General features: G+C 38.6%; 1 protein-coding gene across 1 annotated transcript in view; it reads right to left on the bottom strand.

Moving 5' to 3' along the window:
- The window catches only part of ZNF76 (zinc finger protein 76), a 41632-nt gene that overhangs the window by 15408 nt on the left and 5253 nt on the right, over positions 1–20971 (bottom strand). The window contains exon 2 of the mRNA XM_044674243.1: positions 8087–8253. Coding sequence (XP_044530178.1) covers positions 8087–8159 — 73 coding nt within the window. The 5' untranslated portion in view covers positions 8160–8253. The remainder of the gene's footprint in view (positions 1–8086; positions 8254–20971) is intronic.

Below are 20971 nucleotides of genomic sequence, written 5' to 3'. Positions count from 1 at the left end.
TGCATGGGTGAATTTTTCCTATAGGAATACCAATTTGGCAGTTATATAGAAAGAATATTGCAGAAAGGAGAGATTGAAAGTAGGATTACTAATTAGGAGATCTTTAAAATAGTCCAAGGGAGAGGTGGTGAGGGACTGAAACAGGATAGTGGCCCCATGCCAAAGATGTGGAGGCAGAAAGATCTGTCAACCAAATATACATAGGAAGTGAAGAAAAAGGAGCAATTTAGGATGATTCCAGAGTTTCATATCTGAAGGCCTGGAAGCATGGTGATAACCCTGAACAAAATGGGGAAGTTGGGAGAAGTAAAGTGAGGGGGAAAGAGAGAATACTTTCCATTTTAGACATACTGAGTTTGAGATACCGATGGGTCATCTAGGTAGAGATATTCATTAAGCAGCTGGTAACAGAAGAATGGAATTCAGGAGAGAGATTAATGGCTAGACTGACAGATTTCAAAGTCATGTACATATAGATAATTGAACCCATACGAGATGATGAGAGAAACAAAGGGCCAAGGATAGAAACCCAAGGTTAACCTTTTCACAAATAAAGCTTAACTATTTAGATCATCAGGTTACCATATTTACTCCTATGATTCTTCCTTTTTTATCCACTACTATTTTGACTCTAAATTGGGGAAGAGTTTTGTAAGGAACTAGGTTTTCATCAACTGCTATCCTTGATAATTTTCATTAATCTTTGGTATCCTTACCACAGTATGTCAAAGGGGAGTGAATTACATAATATCACATAGCAAGCAGTAGAAATATTAATCAGAATCTAGATTTCCTAAAATTCTTGCTTTCCTTTGTTTCAGTCCAATCAGGAAAATGTTGCAAAAGAGTAAGTACAAGAGCACTGTGTGTGCTTGTGGTTGTGAGAGAGAAAGAGAGGAGAGTATGTGGGAATATGTGTGTAGGAATGTTATTGTATTGCTGAAAGAGTCCCAGTAAGAAAGGGAAAATTATTACTAGATAACTGAAGGGTGCTCATTTTATTTAAGATTTGCTTTCTTTATAAGTTTCAGGTTTAGAACTTGAATACCTTTTATTCAGGAAAATAGGGATCAGGTAGTTAATGCAAGATGGGAAATACAGAGAAATCCCAAACAAATGCTTTTGGCTGGAGCAACGAGATAAAAGTAGTTTGGAGAGGGAAATCGAATTGAATGGGCTGCCTGGAAAGACCAAGGTTTCTTCATAATTGGAAATCTTCAAGCAAATGTTGGGAGAATTGGTTTTGGGGGATGTTGTAAAAGAGAATGCTATTCAGTTATGGTTTGGAATAAAGAACCTGTGGGGTTCATTCCAATTCTGAAATGAAGTACTGAGTAACTCTGTCCTCTCATCTCCTCTAAAAGACAACTGGATGTTCCTTTCATTTTGACCTTGTCTGTCTTGGCAAGTACAGAATGTGTTTTGCTAACTGTTCTAAAAGCCCCTGAGAAGTCCCTGCTGGTAGATGAAGTCACAATGTCAAAATAACAAGAAAAATGTTGGAAAATGAGAGAAATAGAAATAGCGAAGAGGAAATGAATAACTAAAGATGGAAATCTTTAAGTAAGTTTGAAATAACACTTCAGAATCTTTGGTAGTGAAATGATGCCCAGAATGTCTCTCCTGAGAGATCAGAGAAGTGCTCTCTCTCAGGAGAGACACTGAAGTGCTCTGCACTGTTCTAGAGAAGCAGATTCAACCTAGATTTCAGAAAGAAGCCTTACATGGTCACAGTTACTCAAGATGGAAATATTTATTTGGCTGTCCACAGTTCTGTGACCTAGTTATGTACATAAGAGAGAGGAGAAAAAAGGATACATGGTGGATGGGAATGAAAAAGGAGAGAGGGCAGTGAGGTGGCTCAGTGGATGAAGAGCCAGATCTAGAGTCAGAAGGTTCAAATCCGGTCTCAGATATTTCCTAACTATGGGACCCCGAGCAAGTCACTTAATCCCAGTTGCCTAGTCCTTATCACTCTCCTGCCTTGGAACTGATACTTAGTACTGACAGAAGGTAAGGGCTATTGCTGTTGTTGTTTTTAAAGAAAGAGACAGAAGATGGGACAGCTGAGCCTCTATTAAGGGTATCTGAAAGATTGTGGAAAAAACAGGAGAGGTACCATGAGATTAGAGAAGGAAAAATATCTCCATTTTCAAAAAGAATGCTGCAAACAAGAGGCCACTGAGTTTAACTTTTCAATTCCTAGGAAAATTCTAGAAGAAGTCATTAAAGAGATAGCTGGTAAACATTTATATGAAGAGAGGTGATGAGAGACTAAACCAGCTTCATCAAGAATAGGTTATGCCTTAAATTTAAATCAGACCGTTTACTGTCTCAGGGAGGAAGGAGGGCAGGGAAGGAGTAATGGTCAGAGGAAGAGAGAGAATTTGGAACTCAAAACTTTAGAAAAAAGGATTAAAGGATTAAAAATCATTTTTACATATAATAAGGAGAAAAATAAAAAAAAAAAATTTAAGAAAAAGCACAGGGGGCAGCTGGGTAGCTCAGTGGATTGAGAGCCAGGCCTAGAGATGGGAGGTCCTAGGTTCAAATCTGGCCTCAGACACTTTCCAGCTGTGTGACCCTGGGCAAGTCACTTGACCCCCCACTGACTACCCTTACCAATCTTCTGCCTTGGAGCCAATACACAGTATTGACTCCGAGATGGAAGTAAGGGTTTAGGAAAAAAAAATGAAAAAAGAAAAAGAAAAAGCACAGATCCTGCCTAACCTCTTTTCCTTTTTAGACAGGGTTACTAAGCCAGTAGAGGAGGGGAATGCTATGGATATAATTTACCTAGACTTTAGCAAAGTTTTTGATAAATTATCTCATTCTATTCTTGTAAAGATTATGGAGAAAGGTTGATTAAATAACAATGCAATCAAATGGATTCAGCATGGTGTAGTCCCTATAGGTTGTGATGGGGTAGCAGTATGTCTCCAGTGGAGGATCCCAGTGATCTCTGGTTAACCCTGTGCTGCTTAACAAATTTGATCAATAACTTGGAAAAAAGTACAGATGGTATGTCCATCAAATCTGAAGATGACACAAAGATGAGAAGGAATGGCTAGCTACTGGATGATAGAGTTAGGATTCAAAAGGATGTTGACAGGATAGAGCATTGGGTTGAATCTAATAAAAGTAAACAGGAATCAATGGAGTGAACAGTGTGATGTAGTAGCAGCAATAAAAAGTAATGCAATATTGTGCTGTGTTAAGAGAGGCGTGGCTTCCAGGAACAGGGAGGTAATAACTCTTTTAAGACCTTAATAACTCTTTTAAGACATTGTCTGGATCAACTATGAAAACTTGGCTACTCTTGGCAATGCAATAATCTGGGACAATCTTGAAAGACTTATGATGGAGAATGCTATCTACCTCCAGAGAAAGAAGTACTGGAGTTGTATCGATATGAATCAAAGCATACTTTCTTTCACAGCAGTGTATTTATGGTTTTATTTTAGGGTTTTGGTTTGTATGAATGTGCTCTTACAACAATGACCAATGAGGAAGTGTGTTTTGCATGATAATTTCAAAAAGACCTCATCTGGAGGGAACAGCTAGGTGGTTCAGTGGATTGAGAGCATGCCTACACATGGGAGGTTTGGGGTTCAAATTTGACCCTAGATACTTCCTAGCTGTGTGATTCTGGGCAAGTCACTTACCACATTCTAAGATGGAAAATAAGGGTTAAAAAAAATCCCGCTTCATCCAGAGTTATGTGTTCAGTTCTGGGAGCCACAGAATGGCTGATTTCTCCTATCTTGCAGGTCTTCAAGTAGAGGCTGGATAATCCTTTGTCAGGTATGTCACAGTGGATCTTTCTTTGATATATGGATTGGTCTAAGCTGCTAAATTCCCTTCAAACTCTCGAATTCTGTGATTCTGTAACACTGCTCTCTGAAATTAAATTTAACATGGATCTATCCATACACATTATGGATTAGATTAGTAATTTATAAGAAACACATTAAAAAGGTATTTATCCCAAAATATGGTTGGGAAAAATGCCTTTTTTTATCTATATTTCTGCTTTTCAAAGTTTCCGATTTTCATATTAGAATTTTATATTATAGGCTCTCTAGTCATATGGCTAATGATAAATGCAAATGTAGTTTGTCTCAAAGTCACTTAACCATTAGGAGCACTGTATTAAGCAATTAAAGCATTATATTCCATTCTTTACCCTGGGGTGAGGCACTCTAAAGGTTCTGATGGGAAGAGGAAGGAGGAAAAGGGGCTAAAGAACTAGAGCCAAAGGGGACAAAGCAAAAAAGTTGTAAATGCTCAAACATCTATTTCCTCTGAACATAATTTCTTTCTCTGGCCTACCTGATTATGCTAATCACAAGAAGCTATCCATCATCTTTTTCCAAACCTATTATCCTCAGGGTGACTTAAATTGTTCAACCAGCATCCCTTTCTTCTTTACATACATATAAATGAGAGCACTTGTAGCTTTGTATAAAATTGTAGCCAAAGATCACCTCAGAAAGATAAAAAACTAAACACACCCCAAACTCAGATTTTCCGTTTATTCAATTCCATCTCTACCTTTACCAAGAAATATTTCAGTTGTCTGGGTAGTTATCAAGAATTAATTTCACTCGGTTGTGAACATCCAGGCTTTTGGATTTAAGTGGTTCCTTTAATATGACAACATGGTCCTACTGATCTGTTCTCTTTCCTTTCAGAAATTATGGCTTTTTGAGGCAGCTAGGTGACTCAGTGGACTGAGAGCCAGACCTAGAGATGGGAGGTCCTGGGTTCAAATCTAACCTTGGATATTTCCTAGCTCTGTGACTCTGGCTGAGTTATTTAACCTCCATTGCCCAGCCCTTATGCTCGTTTGCCTTGGAAGCAATAAACAGTATTGATTCTAAGAAGGAAGTAAGGGTTTAAAAAAAAAGAAAAGAAAAAGAAATTACAGTCCAGACCTTGCTTTTAATAATTATAAACTCAACATGCTCAGTGGCTTTCAAATATCATCATTGAGCTTTCTTAAATTCCATGTGGAAACAATCAACATCTAAAGAAGCAAACATTTAATTAAGGCTGTCACATTGGGTCTTCCTCCCTGAAGCCTCAGCTGTTCCTTTGCATAGTGTCTGGTTTTCCCTCTCTATCCAATTCTTAAAGCTTAGCTCAAGTTTCCCTTCTTCCCTGACTACACCACGGTAGTAGGCGATCCCTACCTTTCCTCCATTCCCCTAGAAACCAGCACAGCCTGCTGTCAAATACTAGTCATAATTTCAGTGAGATGAGGTACCTCTTGGGTAATGAGCTAGCTCTCCATAAACCTCATAGGAGATTACTTTCATTACTACATAATAATAACTCATAGTTATCTCCTCAAGCATGCTGTGAGCTCCTTGATGCCAGAGAGTAAGGAGTAAAATCCATGTTTCTTTGTATCTTGCTCCCTTCCCACCTTTCCTGGGCTACCATGTAGTAGGACTCAACAAATGCACAATCACCAATCAATCTTACAGTATGCAGAGTGCTGAGCTGCCTCACAGGAACACTGAAATACCAAGTATATACAGAAGAGACATTGGAGTGGGAAGGACACTGGATTTAGAATTGGAGGACATGTATTTGAAATCTAGTTCTGTCCCTTGGATGTGTCTTGCCTTCTCTGGGACTCAACTTTCTTACACTTAAAATGAGAGAGAGGCAGTTAGGTGGCTCAGTGGTTAGAGAGCCAGGCCTAGAAACAAAAGGTCTGGGTTCAAATCTGGATTCAGATACTTCCTAGCTGTGTGACCTTTACCCTCAATGCCTAGCCCTTACCTTCCATCTGTCTTGGAATCAATGCATAGTATTGATTCCAAGACAGAAGGTAAGGGTTTTTTAAAAAATAAAAAACAAAAGAGCTGGATTAGATGGTCTCTAAGGTCCCTTCCAGATTTAAATCATGATTCTCTGGTTAAATAGAAGCAGTTATGGTATAATTAAAAAAGTACTTAGTCAAGAAGACAGACCTGGGTTCAAATCTCACTTCTGACATTAGCTATATAACCTTGGCCAAGTCCCTTAAACTTGTTCAGTCTCAGATTCCTCATCAGTGAATTGGACAACTCTACTTACTTCATATGGTTATTGTTAGGATAGAAGAAGAAAATAAAGTTAAAACCTTAATGTTAATTATTGGTATTATAGTAAGTGAAGACAGAGCAGGTAGAGAATGAGAACTGACATACAGCAAATCCTGCTTTCTGTGCCTGAGAGGATTTGAATTTGCACTTCAATTGTGCTGTGATAGTTTGACTCTGAAGCACATAGTCAGCAGGGAAGATGTAGGAGCCACGTAGGAGGCTTTAGTGCTCTCTGCAACCAAGTGCCCCACAGCCAAACTAACTCCTGATGGGAAGACTCAATGGTATGGTTTGGTACAAGATCTTAGAGCTGTTAATAACCATGTGCAGAAAACCTATGCTGTGGTTCCTAGTCCGTCTCAAATCACAACAGCTATACCAAACACAGCTGCTTGGTTTACAGTAATTGATCTCTGCTCCGCCCATTTCTCTGTTCCCCTGCACAGAGACAGTGAGCCTTTACTTGGGAAGGCAAGTCCGTCTTGTGGACTCGTTTGCCACAAGGTTTCTCAGATTCAGCCTCAGTCTTCTGCCAAGTCTTGCAGAGAGACCTTGAGTCGATCACTTTCCAAGAGAGCAAGATGGTGCATTATGTTGATGATATCCTGCTAATGTCACCATCTGCTGAAATCTGTCATAGAGACAGCATGCACTTGATTAAAGAGCTAGGTAAGCGAGGTCATAAAATTTCCAAGCCCAAGCTTCAGTTTGTAAAATCAAGAGTGGAGTATTTGGGATTCATCTTGGAAAAGGGCTCTAGGAGTATTTCCCAGAAGAGAACACCGGACATACAGAGTTTGAGCTTGCCAAGAACCAAGAGGCAGCTCAGGACAATCATAGGAGTAAGGAGCTTTTGAAGAAACTGGATTCCAGGTTATGCTCTCATTGCTAAACCTCTGATGGAGCTAACCAGGAAGGAAGTTCCAGAGCCATTGAAATTAACTAAAGAGCATATCCATGCCATCGAAAAGCTCAAAGCGCCAACTCTATTAGCACCTGCCCTAGGAATCCCTAATCATGACAAACCTTTTCTACTCTATGTTCACGAGGATAAAGGGATAGCTTCTAGTGTTCTCACAAAGTAATTAGAAATACCCTTAGGTCTGTTGCATATTATAGCTCAAAGCTAGATCCAGTAATCTGTGGAATGCCAAGTTGTTTTCGAGCCATTGCTGCTGTAGCCATCATGATTAGGAAATCATCTTCTTTGGAATTAGGGGGTGAGCTGAGAGTATTTTCCCCACACCAAGTGGAATCTACTCTAAGGAACACTACACTCCAAGCTTTCACTTCCCAAAGGTTATCACAATACCAAGCAATCCTGTTGGCTAATGAAAACATCACATTTCACCGGTGCAAGAGTTTAAATCCTGCAACTTTGATTCTAGATTTACCTCTGGAAGGAGAGAGTCTACACATCTGTGAAGATGCACTTAACATCGTGCATAAGACAAAGGATGATCTATCCGATAGTTCCATGGAAAATCCCAAGTTGACACTTTTCACAGATGGATCATAATACTTAGTAGACAATCAGAGATTTACTGGTTCAGCAGTTGTAACAACATCTGAGACCCTCTGGTACTCATCTCTACCATCTACCATGAGTGCTCAGGGGGCAGAGTTGGTCGGTTTGATACACGCTTTCAAATTAGCCTACAAGGGCCAGTGGAATCAGAGAATAGAAGAGCAGATATTACAGCCAAATTCCGGGCGAGGTATGGTCCAATTTCAGTCCTAAACTTGTCTTGCTGTTAGGTTTAAAGGTTCCCAAAACCTTAACCTTTTTTTTTTTAAACTCTTAACCTTCTGTCTTCAAATTGATACTAGGTATCAGTTCCAAGATGGAATAGTGATAGGGGCTAGGCAGTGGGGGTTAGGTGACTTGCCCAGGGTCACACAGCTAGGAAGCATCTGAGGCCAAAGACTCCCATGTCCAAGCTTGCTGCTCTATCTACTAAGCCACCTAGCTGCCCTAAAACCTTTACCTTTGACAGCTTGTTGGATGAAGGCTGTTGTCCCATCACTGAGGGTCACCGTCTGTAATCCCAAGTTCTCCATGGCACACTGCTATTTGTACTTTCAGGCATGAATTTTGGTTTCAGGCAGCTCTGGAAGCCACAGCTGGGTTCAGATTTCCTTTTAGGTCACAAATCTGCCAAGAAAGGACAATGACAGACAAGTTAACTACAATGGACAATACAAATGAAACAGACATTACAGTCAAAAGGCTTGGAAAGTAAGAATTCATTGATCAAATTCCATTTTCCAATGGAATCCTATTTTAAAATTTAAATTTAATGGAAGGGCAGGCAGCTGATACCTCTTATTGCCCCTTCTTTTTAGGGCCCATGAGTATAAGAGCTGGAGATCCTTGACTGTCAAGATATCCCCAAAAGCCTAAGCCTCTATTTATGCTAAATATAGGAGTACCTGCCACTGCAGAGTAGTATTTCTTTGTAGCAGCAGGCATATACATGCTTGTGAATTCTTACCTGAACTCCAAAGGACATTAAACCAGAGCAGAGAGTGGATGTCTTCTGCCCTAGGTTTAGTATAATTTATATATAATTTATATATAATTTAAAATATTTAAAATGTATTTATGGGGGCAGCTGGGTAGCTCAGTGGAGTGAGAGTCAGGCCTAGAGACAGGAGGTCCTAGGTTCAAACCCAGCCTCAGCCACTTCCCAGCTGTGTGACCCTGGGCAAGTCACTTGACCCCCATTGCCCACCCTTACCACTCTTCCACCTATGAGACAATACACCGAAGTGCAAGGGTTAAAAAAAAAAAACCAAGAAAAAAAAATGTTAAAAAAATGTATTTATTACATTAAAGTTCCCAAATATCTCCCTCCTTTCCCCACACTAGAGAAGGCATCATTTGACAAAAAGATCATATATATGATAAAAAATGCCATCTATTTCCAGAGAAAAAGAACTGAGTCTGAATCTCTACTAAAGCAAACTTTTTCCACTTTTCTAATATTTTTCTATTTGAATTTCCTTCTACAAAAGGATTAATATGAAAAAAATGTTTTACATGATAGTACATGTAAAAATCTATATATATGAGACTGCTTACCATCTCAAGGGGATTGGGGAGATGGAGGGAGGGAGAGAATTTGAGACGCAATATTCTTTGAAAAATGTAAACTTTTTAAATGTAACTGGGGAAATAAAATAAAATTTAACTTCTTTCTACTTATCAGTTCTTTCTCTGGGGGAGTAAGTGCAACTCTACTTGTCTGCTGATAGCTCTTAACCCTGAATCTAGTCTGCCTACTTGGATACTACAAACTTACTTGGGCTTATCTCCTAGGTTAGTTCTGGACCTAGCCTTTAACCCAAATTTATATTTGTATCTCCTATAAAGGACTGCGCAGCAGTGATGGCTAATTTGCCTTGCCAGATTCCAGGTCAAGATTTTTCTGTTCTGCTTAGGCAGATCACATCATGACATGGGGCCAACTGCTACAAAATGAATCCCTTATTCAACAGGAAGGATCTGATAAGAAGTCCATCTCTTTACCAAAATGGAAGAGACAATGAGGAGCAATCTCTTAAAAAAAATTTTTTTTAAACCCTTTAACTTCTGTGTATTGGCTCCTAGGTGGAAGAGTGGTAAGGGCTAGGCAATGGGGGTCAAGTGACTTGCCCAGGGCACATAGCTGGGAAGTGTCTGAGGCTGGATTTGAACCTAGGACCATCTCTAGGTCTGGCTCTCCACTGAGCTACCCAGCTGCCCCCCCCCCCCAAATTTTTTTTGATTTGAGGGTAGCTGAGTGGCTCAGTGGGTTGAGAGTCAGGCCCAGAGATGGGAGGTCCTGGGGTTTAAATCTGGCCTCAGACATTTCCTAGCTGTGTGACCCTGGGCAAGTCACTTTACCCCCATTGCCTAGCCTTTACCACTCTTTTGCCTTGGGAACAATACACAGTATTGATCCTAAGACAGAAGGTAAAGGTTTAAGAAAAAAAAAATTTTTTTTTTGCATTTCCTTAAGATTTAACCTTATACAAATGGAGATAGAGTTCATACCTTAATTTATCAATGATGTGAAACTTCTCAAACTGTCATACAGGTATTACTGGGTCAATAGAAACTTGTAAATGAGATTTTCAAGCGAGGACAGGTCTTCCTCAGTGGTGTTAGTATAACTACTTAGTTTGATTAGTCTGAATACAGATTACACTTCCTGTCCTTCATCCTTAATTTGGCTTGAACAAAATCTCATTGTGGACTATAACCATAATCTTGGTACATGTATTATAAAATTTTTTTGTTTGTTTAGTTGTTTTTCAGTTGTCTGAATCTTTGGGTCCCCTTTTGGGTTTCTTGGCAAAAATACTAGAGTGATCTGCTATTTTGTCTCCAACTCATTTTAAAGATGAGGAAACTGAGGTAGAGTTAAGTGACTTGCCCAGGGTCCCCCCTTTTATTTGAATAGAATTTTTTAAAATGGTAAATATATACATATTTTAATGATAAATTTATAACTTTTGCTATGTGCCTATAAAGATATATGAGAGTGTGTATGTATATGTATTTTTTTCCTTTCAAAGAAACGGATTTGGAGCATCTAGGTAGCATAGTGGATAGGCTGCCAGGTCTGGAGTCAGTAGGATCTGGGTTCAAACAATATTCTGTGGGAAAGTTACACCCCTAAAAATGATGTCCTGCTTAGTACTCTACTTTCTATTAAAAAAAAAACAAAACAAAACCTTTCTCTTTGTCATAATAAATGGAAGACCTAGTTATAGTGTGCTGTACATTTTACCTGCCTGGCTTTATCTCTCCCAGTCATTCAGGTGCTTGCTTTTTATCTATCTTTTCTTTCTTTCACTATCTTTTGCTTGCAAGGAGCTGGTCTCCTGTAAAGCTGACTCTCTTTCCACGTCTGTAACTGTAGGTTTAACCCCAGACCTGGCCTTCATATCCAGTCATTCATCACCTATCACCTATCACTGAATACAGTGGATTATTTTTCAGTTTTCAGATATTATTGTATTCCCTCAAATACATATCATTGTACTCCATTAAAGTCCTACCACAATCATCATCATGGTGTTGGGGAAGGGGTGCTGTTTTCAAAGCTCTAAGTCTGGGTGGGATACAAGTTCTGGCAGTCCTACAAAGGTAATAAGGATTTCAAGACCTGCCTAGAAATGGACTATGCTGGTCTTAGGACTAGTCTAGTTTTTATTAAAAAAAAATTTTTTTTAAGGCAAACAGGGTTAAATGACTTGCCCAGAGTCATTGAGCTAATAAGTATCTGGGGCTGGATTTGAACTTGGGAAGATGAATCTTCCAGATTCCAGTGCGAGAGCTCTATCACTGTGCCACCTAGCTGCCCTGCTTAGTTACATTCTAAAAGGCTCATTTCCAGATGGTATACAATTATTTGAAGACATTTACATTTATATAACATACAAATTAAAGGCCTATCTAAAGCATCTCACAAGAATGGCATCAATTGATTTCAATATCCTAAGTAGCTTTTTAATATGGTTTCAACTCAGCTGTTAGAAAAACACACACACACGATTTGCATCAGACCTGTGAGGAAGATTAAGGAAAGTGGATTAAGGAATGTTTGGAGCCATGGTAACTCATGAGAATGTCTCCTAAGGCATATCTACTAAGGCTTGGATTCTGTCCCAGTGGAAAGAGTATCCATACTGATGAAATAGTGGATTTTTCAAAGGATGACACACCAACCAGTAAGGGTTTAAAAAAACAAAACTATACTTGGTTTTAGAGCCTGGTCAATTAGGACCTTCTAATATTTTTCTGTTTATATAATAAGGCATATTAGAACAAAATCTTCATCTGTGGAATGGACTTTCACTCAGATGGAATCATGTGGATCATGGATCTGAGAAGTATTAAAGCAAGTGCTGAGGCAGTCATTGCCCTTAGGGATATGCTAAAGAAGATGGTCTGAGGAGTTCTGAAAATTGTTCCCTGTCCTATCCCACAATGATTTCAATACTGCAATGAACTGGTGGTCTCATGGTTTAGGTTTGTAGGGATTTGGAAGTTGCTAGAAGCCAAGTTGACTGATGTAGTTACTCCCCCAAAGTGCTGAAGGTACTGGAACTTCAAACAACACAGATAACCACAGAGGGATAAGTTTTTTTTTTTTAAACTCTTACTTTCCATCTTAGAATCAATACTGTGTATTGGTCCTAAGGCAGAAGCAAGGGCTAGGCAATGGGGGTTAAGTGACTTGCCCAGGGTCACACAGCTAGGAAGTATCTGAGGCCAGATTTGAATCTATTCTAGTTGAGTTTTAATCTGATCTACACATCCAGTCTAGGGTCATCCCTAACCAAATGCACCTGTTCTCTATCCCATCACATGGGTCAGTGAAAATACCATTGAACATATAGAACAAAGCTGTTTTGTCCCACAGGGAAAGTGAATCCAGAAGCCAAGTAAATAAAAACTTCTTGTTTGCTTAGAAAGGAAAAAAAGATGATGATTTCATTTTGATATGAAATTTAAGACCATGTCCATGAAGAAAATTTTCATACCCCACACCAAAAAATCAAAGATGCTTCTAGCTGGTTTACATGAAGTGTCATCCAATATAACCCCTCTCATTTTTCAGATGGGCAAACTAAGGTCCTCAGATGGGAAGTGACTTGCCCAAAGTCATTCAGGGAGTTAGGGGCAGAGTTAAAACTCAAATCCTGGATCCCTTTTCTATGCTTCCCTCTGCAAACTAGGAAAACTTAACTTCTCATTACAGATGTAGGAAAACTGGCAGGAGGACTAATGACAAGTGACAAATAATAAAAATGGATTTTGAGTACATGTTACAAAATGATTTAAGCATTTGTTATTTTGTTGAATGACATGTTTCTACTACACATAACACACACAGATTATAGTAAAAAAAAATCTGGCTCTGCGGTTTCTACAAAGCAAAAACCAAATTATTATAGCCATGAAGATTAGGGAAAAGTGGATTGTTTTCCATTCCAAAGAAGATTCAATATGTTGAATTTTATAACAAACTGCAATCTGTTCAGCCAAAACAAATACTTCTAGAATCACATTTTTATCTGCAAGTTTAAATACACTTTAATATATCACTGTATGAGCACCTAACATGATAATAATGGCTAAATTTCAAATCAAGTTCCTGAAATGAGGGAAAGTTTGGGGCAAAGACATTTTAGAACACTGACATCGTAAGGGTCAGTTTACATAGTGGTGAATAAGTGAGTTTAAATTTGAGGTTCTCAGTCTTGTTTATTTTTTGTCATTACACACTATAGTGTGATAGGATGAATATGATGAACTTATTTTTGCTCTTTAAAAATAATTTGCTGCTGGCATGGGCCAGGCAAAACTCATAGAGATATCACTCCTAAAACCAGGTTACCACATTTTGGATCCCATAAGCTTACCAAAAAGTTCATGAATTTGTTTTCATTACTAGTTTCATCAGCTAAATATTGTTTTTCTCTTTACAGCCCATCTTCTGTATGCCTCTCACTGCTGCTATTCTAGTTACTTTGAATGACTGATGGATGTGTGATCCCACAGATGGGGCTATTCCATCCAATAATGCAGGCACAACCCATCCATACCATTTCATACTGTGGACCTTTTGTCTACATCCTACCAGAAATCTCCCATTGGGTGAGTCATTCAACATGCTGGAAGTCATCCTTTAGGTTGGTTGACATTACATGAATATCATTATAGCATTGGGCTGTTCATTGGTAAACTCTCATTCTTGCTATCCCTGTTGTTTTCCTATCATACAACTCTCTGATGACAACCTTTATTCAGCTTCTTTTGTGCAATTCCTCTGGTCTCAGTTATCATGAGTATGCCAGTTGGAACAATTCAGTCCATCCACTAGTATGTCCATTTGTTTGTCACTAGACAAGGACTCCATATTTAGAGTATCAATATCTACATTATCTTGAGTACCCTCGATACCCCATTTCACTATCTTTCTACCACTCCGCTACCATTACTGTAGAAGCTGAGGAGGGAAGGGTAGGGGCCATTGCACAGGACAGAAAATCATTTGGTCTTTTTCTGTTTCATGCATGCAAGGGGCAAGGATATCATCATCATCAAATTGCTAGCCTACTGGTGAGTAGATTTCTGAAGCTACCCAATCTCCTTTTTTTTTTTTCCCCCCCTAAACCCTTACCTTCCATTATAGAATCAAACCTAAGTATCAGTTCCAAGGCAGAAGAGTGGTAAGGGACAGGAAATGGGGGTTAAGTAACTTGCCTAGGGTCTTACAGCTAGGAAATGTCTGAGGCCAGATTTGAACTGAGAATCTCCCATCTCCAGGCCTGGTTCTCAATCCACTGAGCTACCTCATTGCTCCCTAGCTAATCTATTTCTCAGAAAAAGCTAAGTTTGTTCCTGGAACCATACTGAAAGTCTTTCTAGCATAGTAAGACTAAAGAAGGTTCTATACCAAGCGTCAGCAACCTTTTTGGCCGTGAGAGCCTAAACGCCACATTTTTTAAAATGTAATTTTGTGAGAGCCGTACAGTGCTCACAGTGCGCGCTCCTGTAACAGCCCCTGAAAAAAAATTGACTTTATGACTCCTGCAGAAAGAGCCATATGTTGCTGACCCCTGTTCTATACACATTCCCCTGGCATATTCTTTGAGAATAATGAGCGATTTCCACTGTAAATGTGAAAAAGACTTTTATGGAGATCAAATTCTAAGTTACTATTGGAAGAGCCTTCTTAAAAGTCTTCTCATGTTCACTCTATTCTTCCTCCAATTCCTTCATATAGCTGCCAAAATAATCTTTTTTATACCCAGATATGGATCATGTTACTCCACTGCTCTAGAATCTTTGAAGGCTCTCTACTGGCCACTAAGAAAAGGGCCAATTCCTTTAACTACCATGTAAGGTCCTCCGCAATCTGGTACCATTTTATTTTTCTGCCCTTGTTTCATATTACCCTCCTCTATTCATGCTATATGCCATCCCCAAAGCATATCTTGGCCTCATATATCTGAGTCTTGATTTACTCTATTCCTAAAGCCAGAAATGCACTCCTTTCCCCTCTTTACATCAGGGAACAACCAAAGATTTCTGAGTAAAGACATGAACAGATATATGCGTAAGAAAGGCAGTAGAAAGAAAGATTCACTGTTTTCTAAATTGGGTAGATATTTTTAGGTTTTATTGGTGCCTTTTGTTTTTACATCAGTCATTTCCAGATTTATTCCTCCCCCTCTCTGATCAAGAGAGCCTTCTCTTGTAACAAAGGAAAAAACAAACAACCTTAATCTGATATTCTTCAAACAGCTGGACTACACTGTGGTACATTATGTGCTGTGTGGGGGCACATTTTCACTGCTGACTGCCATGAATAAGGAGAGACATCACATGTCTTTAAGTTTGCCTTTAGGGAATCTTGGTAACATTTAAAGGAATGCCCCAGAGCATGCTTTGCTCCAGACAATTCTAAGATTCTCTATTCATGAGATATATTGCTGGTTCAGTGAAAATGCTATTACATTTCTGGAACACCATTTGGCTCAGAATCTTATACTGACAATTCATGTGTATTTCTTAAGAATTACATGTAAAACTGATGATTGCACATGCTAAATCTATATCAGATTGCTTACTGTGTGGGGAGGGATGGAAAGGAAGGAGGGAAGGAATTTGGAACTTAAAATCTTAAGAAAATGAATATTAAAAATAATTTTTACATGTAATTGGAGAAAAATAAAATACTTTTTAAAATGTAAAACTGGCCAAATTTAATGAGGTAGTACACTATCCATATTTCAAAACTGTAACAATGTAGTGAGCCCTATAACATATTTACAGAATATTCTGATTTTGATCTTAATAGTATTGTCCTGGCTATTTTTTTGTTTGATTTAGAGTGAGGGGACCTGGGTTCCTACAAGTCATTCTACTGTGGACAAATCACTTAACATTCCCAGAGCCTCGGTTCTCTCATTGCTAAAATGGGAATAAAAATACACATTCTACCCTTCTTAAAGAACTGCAAGGAAAACCTTTAGCAAACCTTAAAGGGAGATACATACTATGTATATACATATACATCTCTACATTTGTTATTTTGTTGTAATTAGTCTCCTTCTAAGGTAACATGCTATAAAGTAAAATAACAAATACTACCAAAATAATAAAAGTTACTTGTAACTTTCAATGGAAGAGTTATTATAACTTTATGACAGATGTTACAATGTATGATATAAAGATAGCACTGGAAGAGAAAAACCAAGGAGAAAGGTTTTTTGGTATTGGTTAGTCATATCAGAGTGACATTCAGTCTTGGATAAGCCATTAAATTATTGTGCATCATTTTGATTATGAGCTGCAACAATATAGTTCTTGGCCCAGAGAAGATCTTGGCTAGCTGCTTTCAGTACCTTGTTTTTGTTTTAAAAGCACTGAGCATATTTTGTCTTGCTTACATTCATTCCTTATAGGCCTTTGCTTTTTATCTACATTAAAACCACAAGGACCAGGGTACAATGAGGTGATGTCAGCAGCATCAACAAAAAGTACCTGAAGGCAATTCTATGGATCCCTTCAATTGAGGGGATTTCATCAATTCATTCATTTATTCAACAACTCTAAGAACTGAATGTGTGAAAGGCATCTTGCTACCAAAATGTTTGTTTCTCATCCAATTCTCACATTCATTAGGGCTAATTTTTCTTGTCAATGGGGAGTGAGATTTAAAAGACTCCTGACAGTGATCAGTCAGGCAATTAGGATGTGAATGGGTGTCTCAGACTACCAGGGAGATGAACAAATGAACTCTTCCCATGATATGAGTAACAAAAATAACAAACTGAAAATAACTGTGGGTGATGTGATGGACTTCTAGACCCTAATGTTTACCCTGTTCTTTACTGTCCTTAAGGATAGTATAATATGTCTATATAGGAAACTCTCAAGAATTTGTTGAATTAAATATATGTGTATATATATATATATGTGTGTGTGTATATATATACATATACACATGGATATATTTATTACATCATAATAATTGGGGTGAGAGTAATAATAACTCCCATACAGTAGGTACTTAAATGTTTGTTGAATTAACAATATGCAAAAAGCTTTTAATAACTGTTTAGTAACTAAAATCTTATCAAAGCATGGGTCCACAGGGACCAAATGAATGATAAATAATATTGTATATCAATTTCAAACTGAGCTCATAAATGCAAATTGGAATTCAGACCCCAATGCTTCTTATTATTTGTAGGATAGAAACTAAACTCCCCACCAGTCCCTTCCTTCTTGACTGCTTTCAATTAACCTCTGCTCTTCCACTTATCCAATCTGAGCATGTTTTACTCACAAGCTTGTCCTCTGTGACAGTCAGTCACCTTACAATTCTCTATTACTACCATCATCTTGTTTCCTTTCTCTTGATCCCTATGCATAACTTCCTTCAAGAGAAAGCCTTCCCTAACATCTCGCTCCAAAATTACTTCCTGGCTTATAGAGGTATATAATCAGTGATCTCTAAAAGGAGACTTCCAGATTCAACATTGTGAATCTATGTATTAAAAGTCTTACTATCACTCATTATCATATTTTAGTTTTCAAATGCTTTGACATACATTCTCTCACTGGATCCATACATTCCTTTCTGCATCTATTGAGATAATTATATGATTTTTGTTTTATTATTGATGTTGTCAATTATGTTGACAGTTCTTCTATACTGAACCAGCCCTGCATTCCTGGCATAAATTCTACCTGGTCATAGTGTATAGATCTAGACCAGTGATGGCAAACCTATGACACACATGTCAGCACTGACACGTGTAGCCATTTTCGATGACACTTGGTTGCATGTGGTTGTATATAGAGAAGTATGGGGCCACATGCCAAGGATGAAACATTTGCTGTAGTGTAGTGTAGACACTCTCTGCACTATAGATGACAATTCTACGTATATTAATTTGCCTATTTTGGTTTATTAAATATTACAGTTATATGTTACAATTATACATTTTTGTTATTTAAACTATAAACATCGCGAAATTATGTTTTTTTTTCTCAAAGTGACATACCACCCGAGTTATGCTTGGTTTTTTGGAGAATTTTGACACACCAAGCTCAAAATATTGCCCATCGCTGATCTAGACACATTCTTAATAAATGCTTGTAACCTTGAATTGAATTGATTATATATTACCTTGCAATTGCTCCCTAGTTATTTCATATTTTAAGGAATTTTGCCTGCCTTTTCTATATTGCCTATGCCTTTCAGGCCTCAGTTATCTAAAGTACTTTGAGGAATGGCCAGAAATTGAGTTTTATTATATAGCCTTTCCATTAAAACAGATCTGTCTCTAGCTCTAGTCTCTAAGATCCATTGCCTCACCTGGTTCTTAACTCTAGCTCTACTCCCTCCTCCTACTCACTAAGGGAAGATTCCAGATGATAGTAGCAGAAGAATGGTGTTGAGTCAGTGAGCAAAAGTAAAACTAAGGTGTAGGGCTAGGGCAGGGCAATTAATTATATGCTTAGTGACAGGATTGAATAAAGAATAGAATAGCAACCAGATGAATTAATTGCTTTAGGATGCTGATTTTTGTTAAGAGTATATTAATGTTTTTTGGACTGCAGAGTCCAAGGTAGAGGGCTGACATCTTCTCCTCAAGCTACATAAAAACTGACTCAGTCCAAGGACATGATACTTACATCTTTTCCCCAGTGATTGTGATGATTTAGTAATAGCCTGAAATCCATACATGCTAACTATATACTATGACCTAAATATATGTTTATCCTCAGTGCCAGAAATGCTCAGTGGCCAAGGAGTAACACTCACCATGATATTTAAAGTAGAGGACTGAATCATTACCTTTGGGGAGGCACATTTATTTAACATATGTAGAAATCAGCACCAGAAACAAGTTTCTTGTTTTATGCACCTCTTATAGTATTATTTTTGACTGTGAATGAAGGTGTTGGCTTTCCCCCCTCCTTCTCCTCTCTGAATTTGTTAATTCCTGAATTTGGAACGTCAATACCTAAGCACAAAGGCATCTACTATTGCTGTAAAAATCACCTCTGGAGTAAATTCATCAGCAATGGAGAGAAATCATAATTGAACTGAACATTTCAATGGACTTTAACTCTTAATTATTGATTAGGTTCTGCCACTCCCCAACCTAGACCTTTTTTCCAGTGTAAGTAGATTGGTAAATACTCACAGGATTAGAGTCACAGGAAGAAGTTGTAGACAAAACATGGGGCAATGTCTGCATATAAATTCTGAAGTACAAAGCACCACATATGAAGAGTATACACAGGAAAGTGCTTCATAAATACATTTATGGCAGTGATATGTGTTTTTAAGAGGAACTGATGACTTCAATTCTTTTGAACTCAAAGTGAGGGAACTTGGTGATAGATCTGCTACTGGAAGCTAGCTTTAAATCCTTGAACAGTTATAGTTCTTTGGGCAAAAATGAACAGGATGAAGTTGTGGAGCTGCGACCTAATGATCATAATTGAATGAAATGGTTGAAGATGGGTGAGGTCAAGATGAATGAGAGGAAAGAGGTAACTTTGGGAAGGAGATCCATGCTGAAATCAATTCATTAGAAAGATGAGCATGGGGTCAGATGAGAGGGAAAGGATAGTGGGAAACTGGTGGGGCCCAGAGGTGAAGTGGAGAAGAAATGATATTTATAAGACATCCATGAGAATTTGGGATTAGGGCAGGCAAAAGTGAAGAAATTTGAAAAGAAGCACAACATATGGGATGAATACAGGTCTAACATAGGAAGTTATCATGGTTTATGGTCACTGGATATTATCATTATGGGGAAAGGAGATAGGAACTTCAAGGGATCATATGATTTTGGGATGGGATATTAAGGTCAGTCAGTCAACAAGCATTTACATGTATCAAGTACTGTGTGAAGGTTGAAGATTAGTCCTATAGATACAAAGAAAGTATAGGTGTAGAACTGAGTCATGGGAGCAAAAAGAGGGACTATCAATATTAAGGAATAGAGATACTGGGGCTACTGGAAGCAAGAGGCTCAGGACTGTGAGTAAAGGGGTAAGTTATGCAGTTCAATTATCCTAATATCTGCAGAAAGAATATTATTATTTATTTTTATCCCTTCTGGATAATATTATTATCCTCTCCGTATCCTTTTGGAGCAGTGGAGAGCTGGGCCTGGAGTCAGGAAAGACCTGAGTTTGTGACCTCAAGATACTAGCTGTAGGACCCTGGGCAAGTCCCTTAACTTCTATCTGACTTAAGTTTTCTTATCTAGAAAATGAGGGTGCTAATAACTTCTACTTCTTAGGGTAGTTGTGAAGATCAAACGAGGTAATATTTGTAAAAAGTCCTTTGCATAGTGGCTGGCACACAGAAGGCACTTAATAAATGCTTATTTCCCTTCCCTTCCTTCAGAGGCTATTAGAACAAAGGAATATGGAGTGGAAAAGGTCTTAGCAGCTCTTATCTTGTGCCTTTCATAGAATCATAGCTTTAGGGATGCAAAAGTTCTCAGAGGTCCAACCCCATTATTTTACGGATGGGAAACTGAGGCCAGGCAGGTTAAAAGACCTGCCGAAGGTCACAAATCACAGAGTTGGGCACATGCTGTTGACTGACAGCTTGATGTGGAGTGCAGCGATCCCTGGATGAGAGGTGCCAGGGGCACAAGCTGAGGAAAGGGGGGGGGGCCCTGGTGCGGAAGGCGGGAGTAGGGGTTCCCGAACTTGGCCCCTCAGTTCCTGGAGTTGTCTGGATTGAATCCGCAGATCAGGGGAGGGGAAACGGGTGGGTCCAGATGGAGGGGAAGGAAGGGGGGCAGAGTGCAAAGGTCACGGGGATGGC

Source organism: Gracilinanus agilis, chromosome 4, assembly GCF_016433145.1.
Source record: "Gracilinanus agilis isolate LMUSP501 chromosome 4, AgileGrace, whole genome shotgun sequence".
Lineage (NCBI taxonomy): Eukaryota > Metazoa > Chordata > Mammalia > Didelphimorphia > Didelphidae > Gracilinanus > Gracilinanus agilis.
Note: the sequence above shows the minus strand (reverse complement) of the source record. Positions and strands in the feature narration are given on the sequence as shown.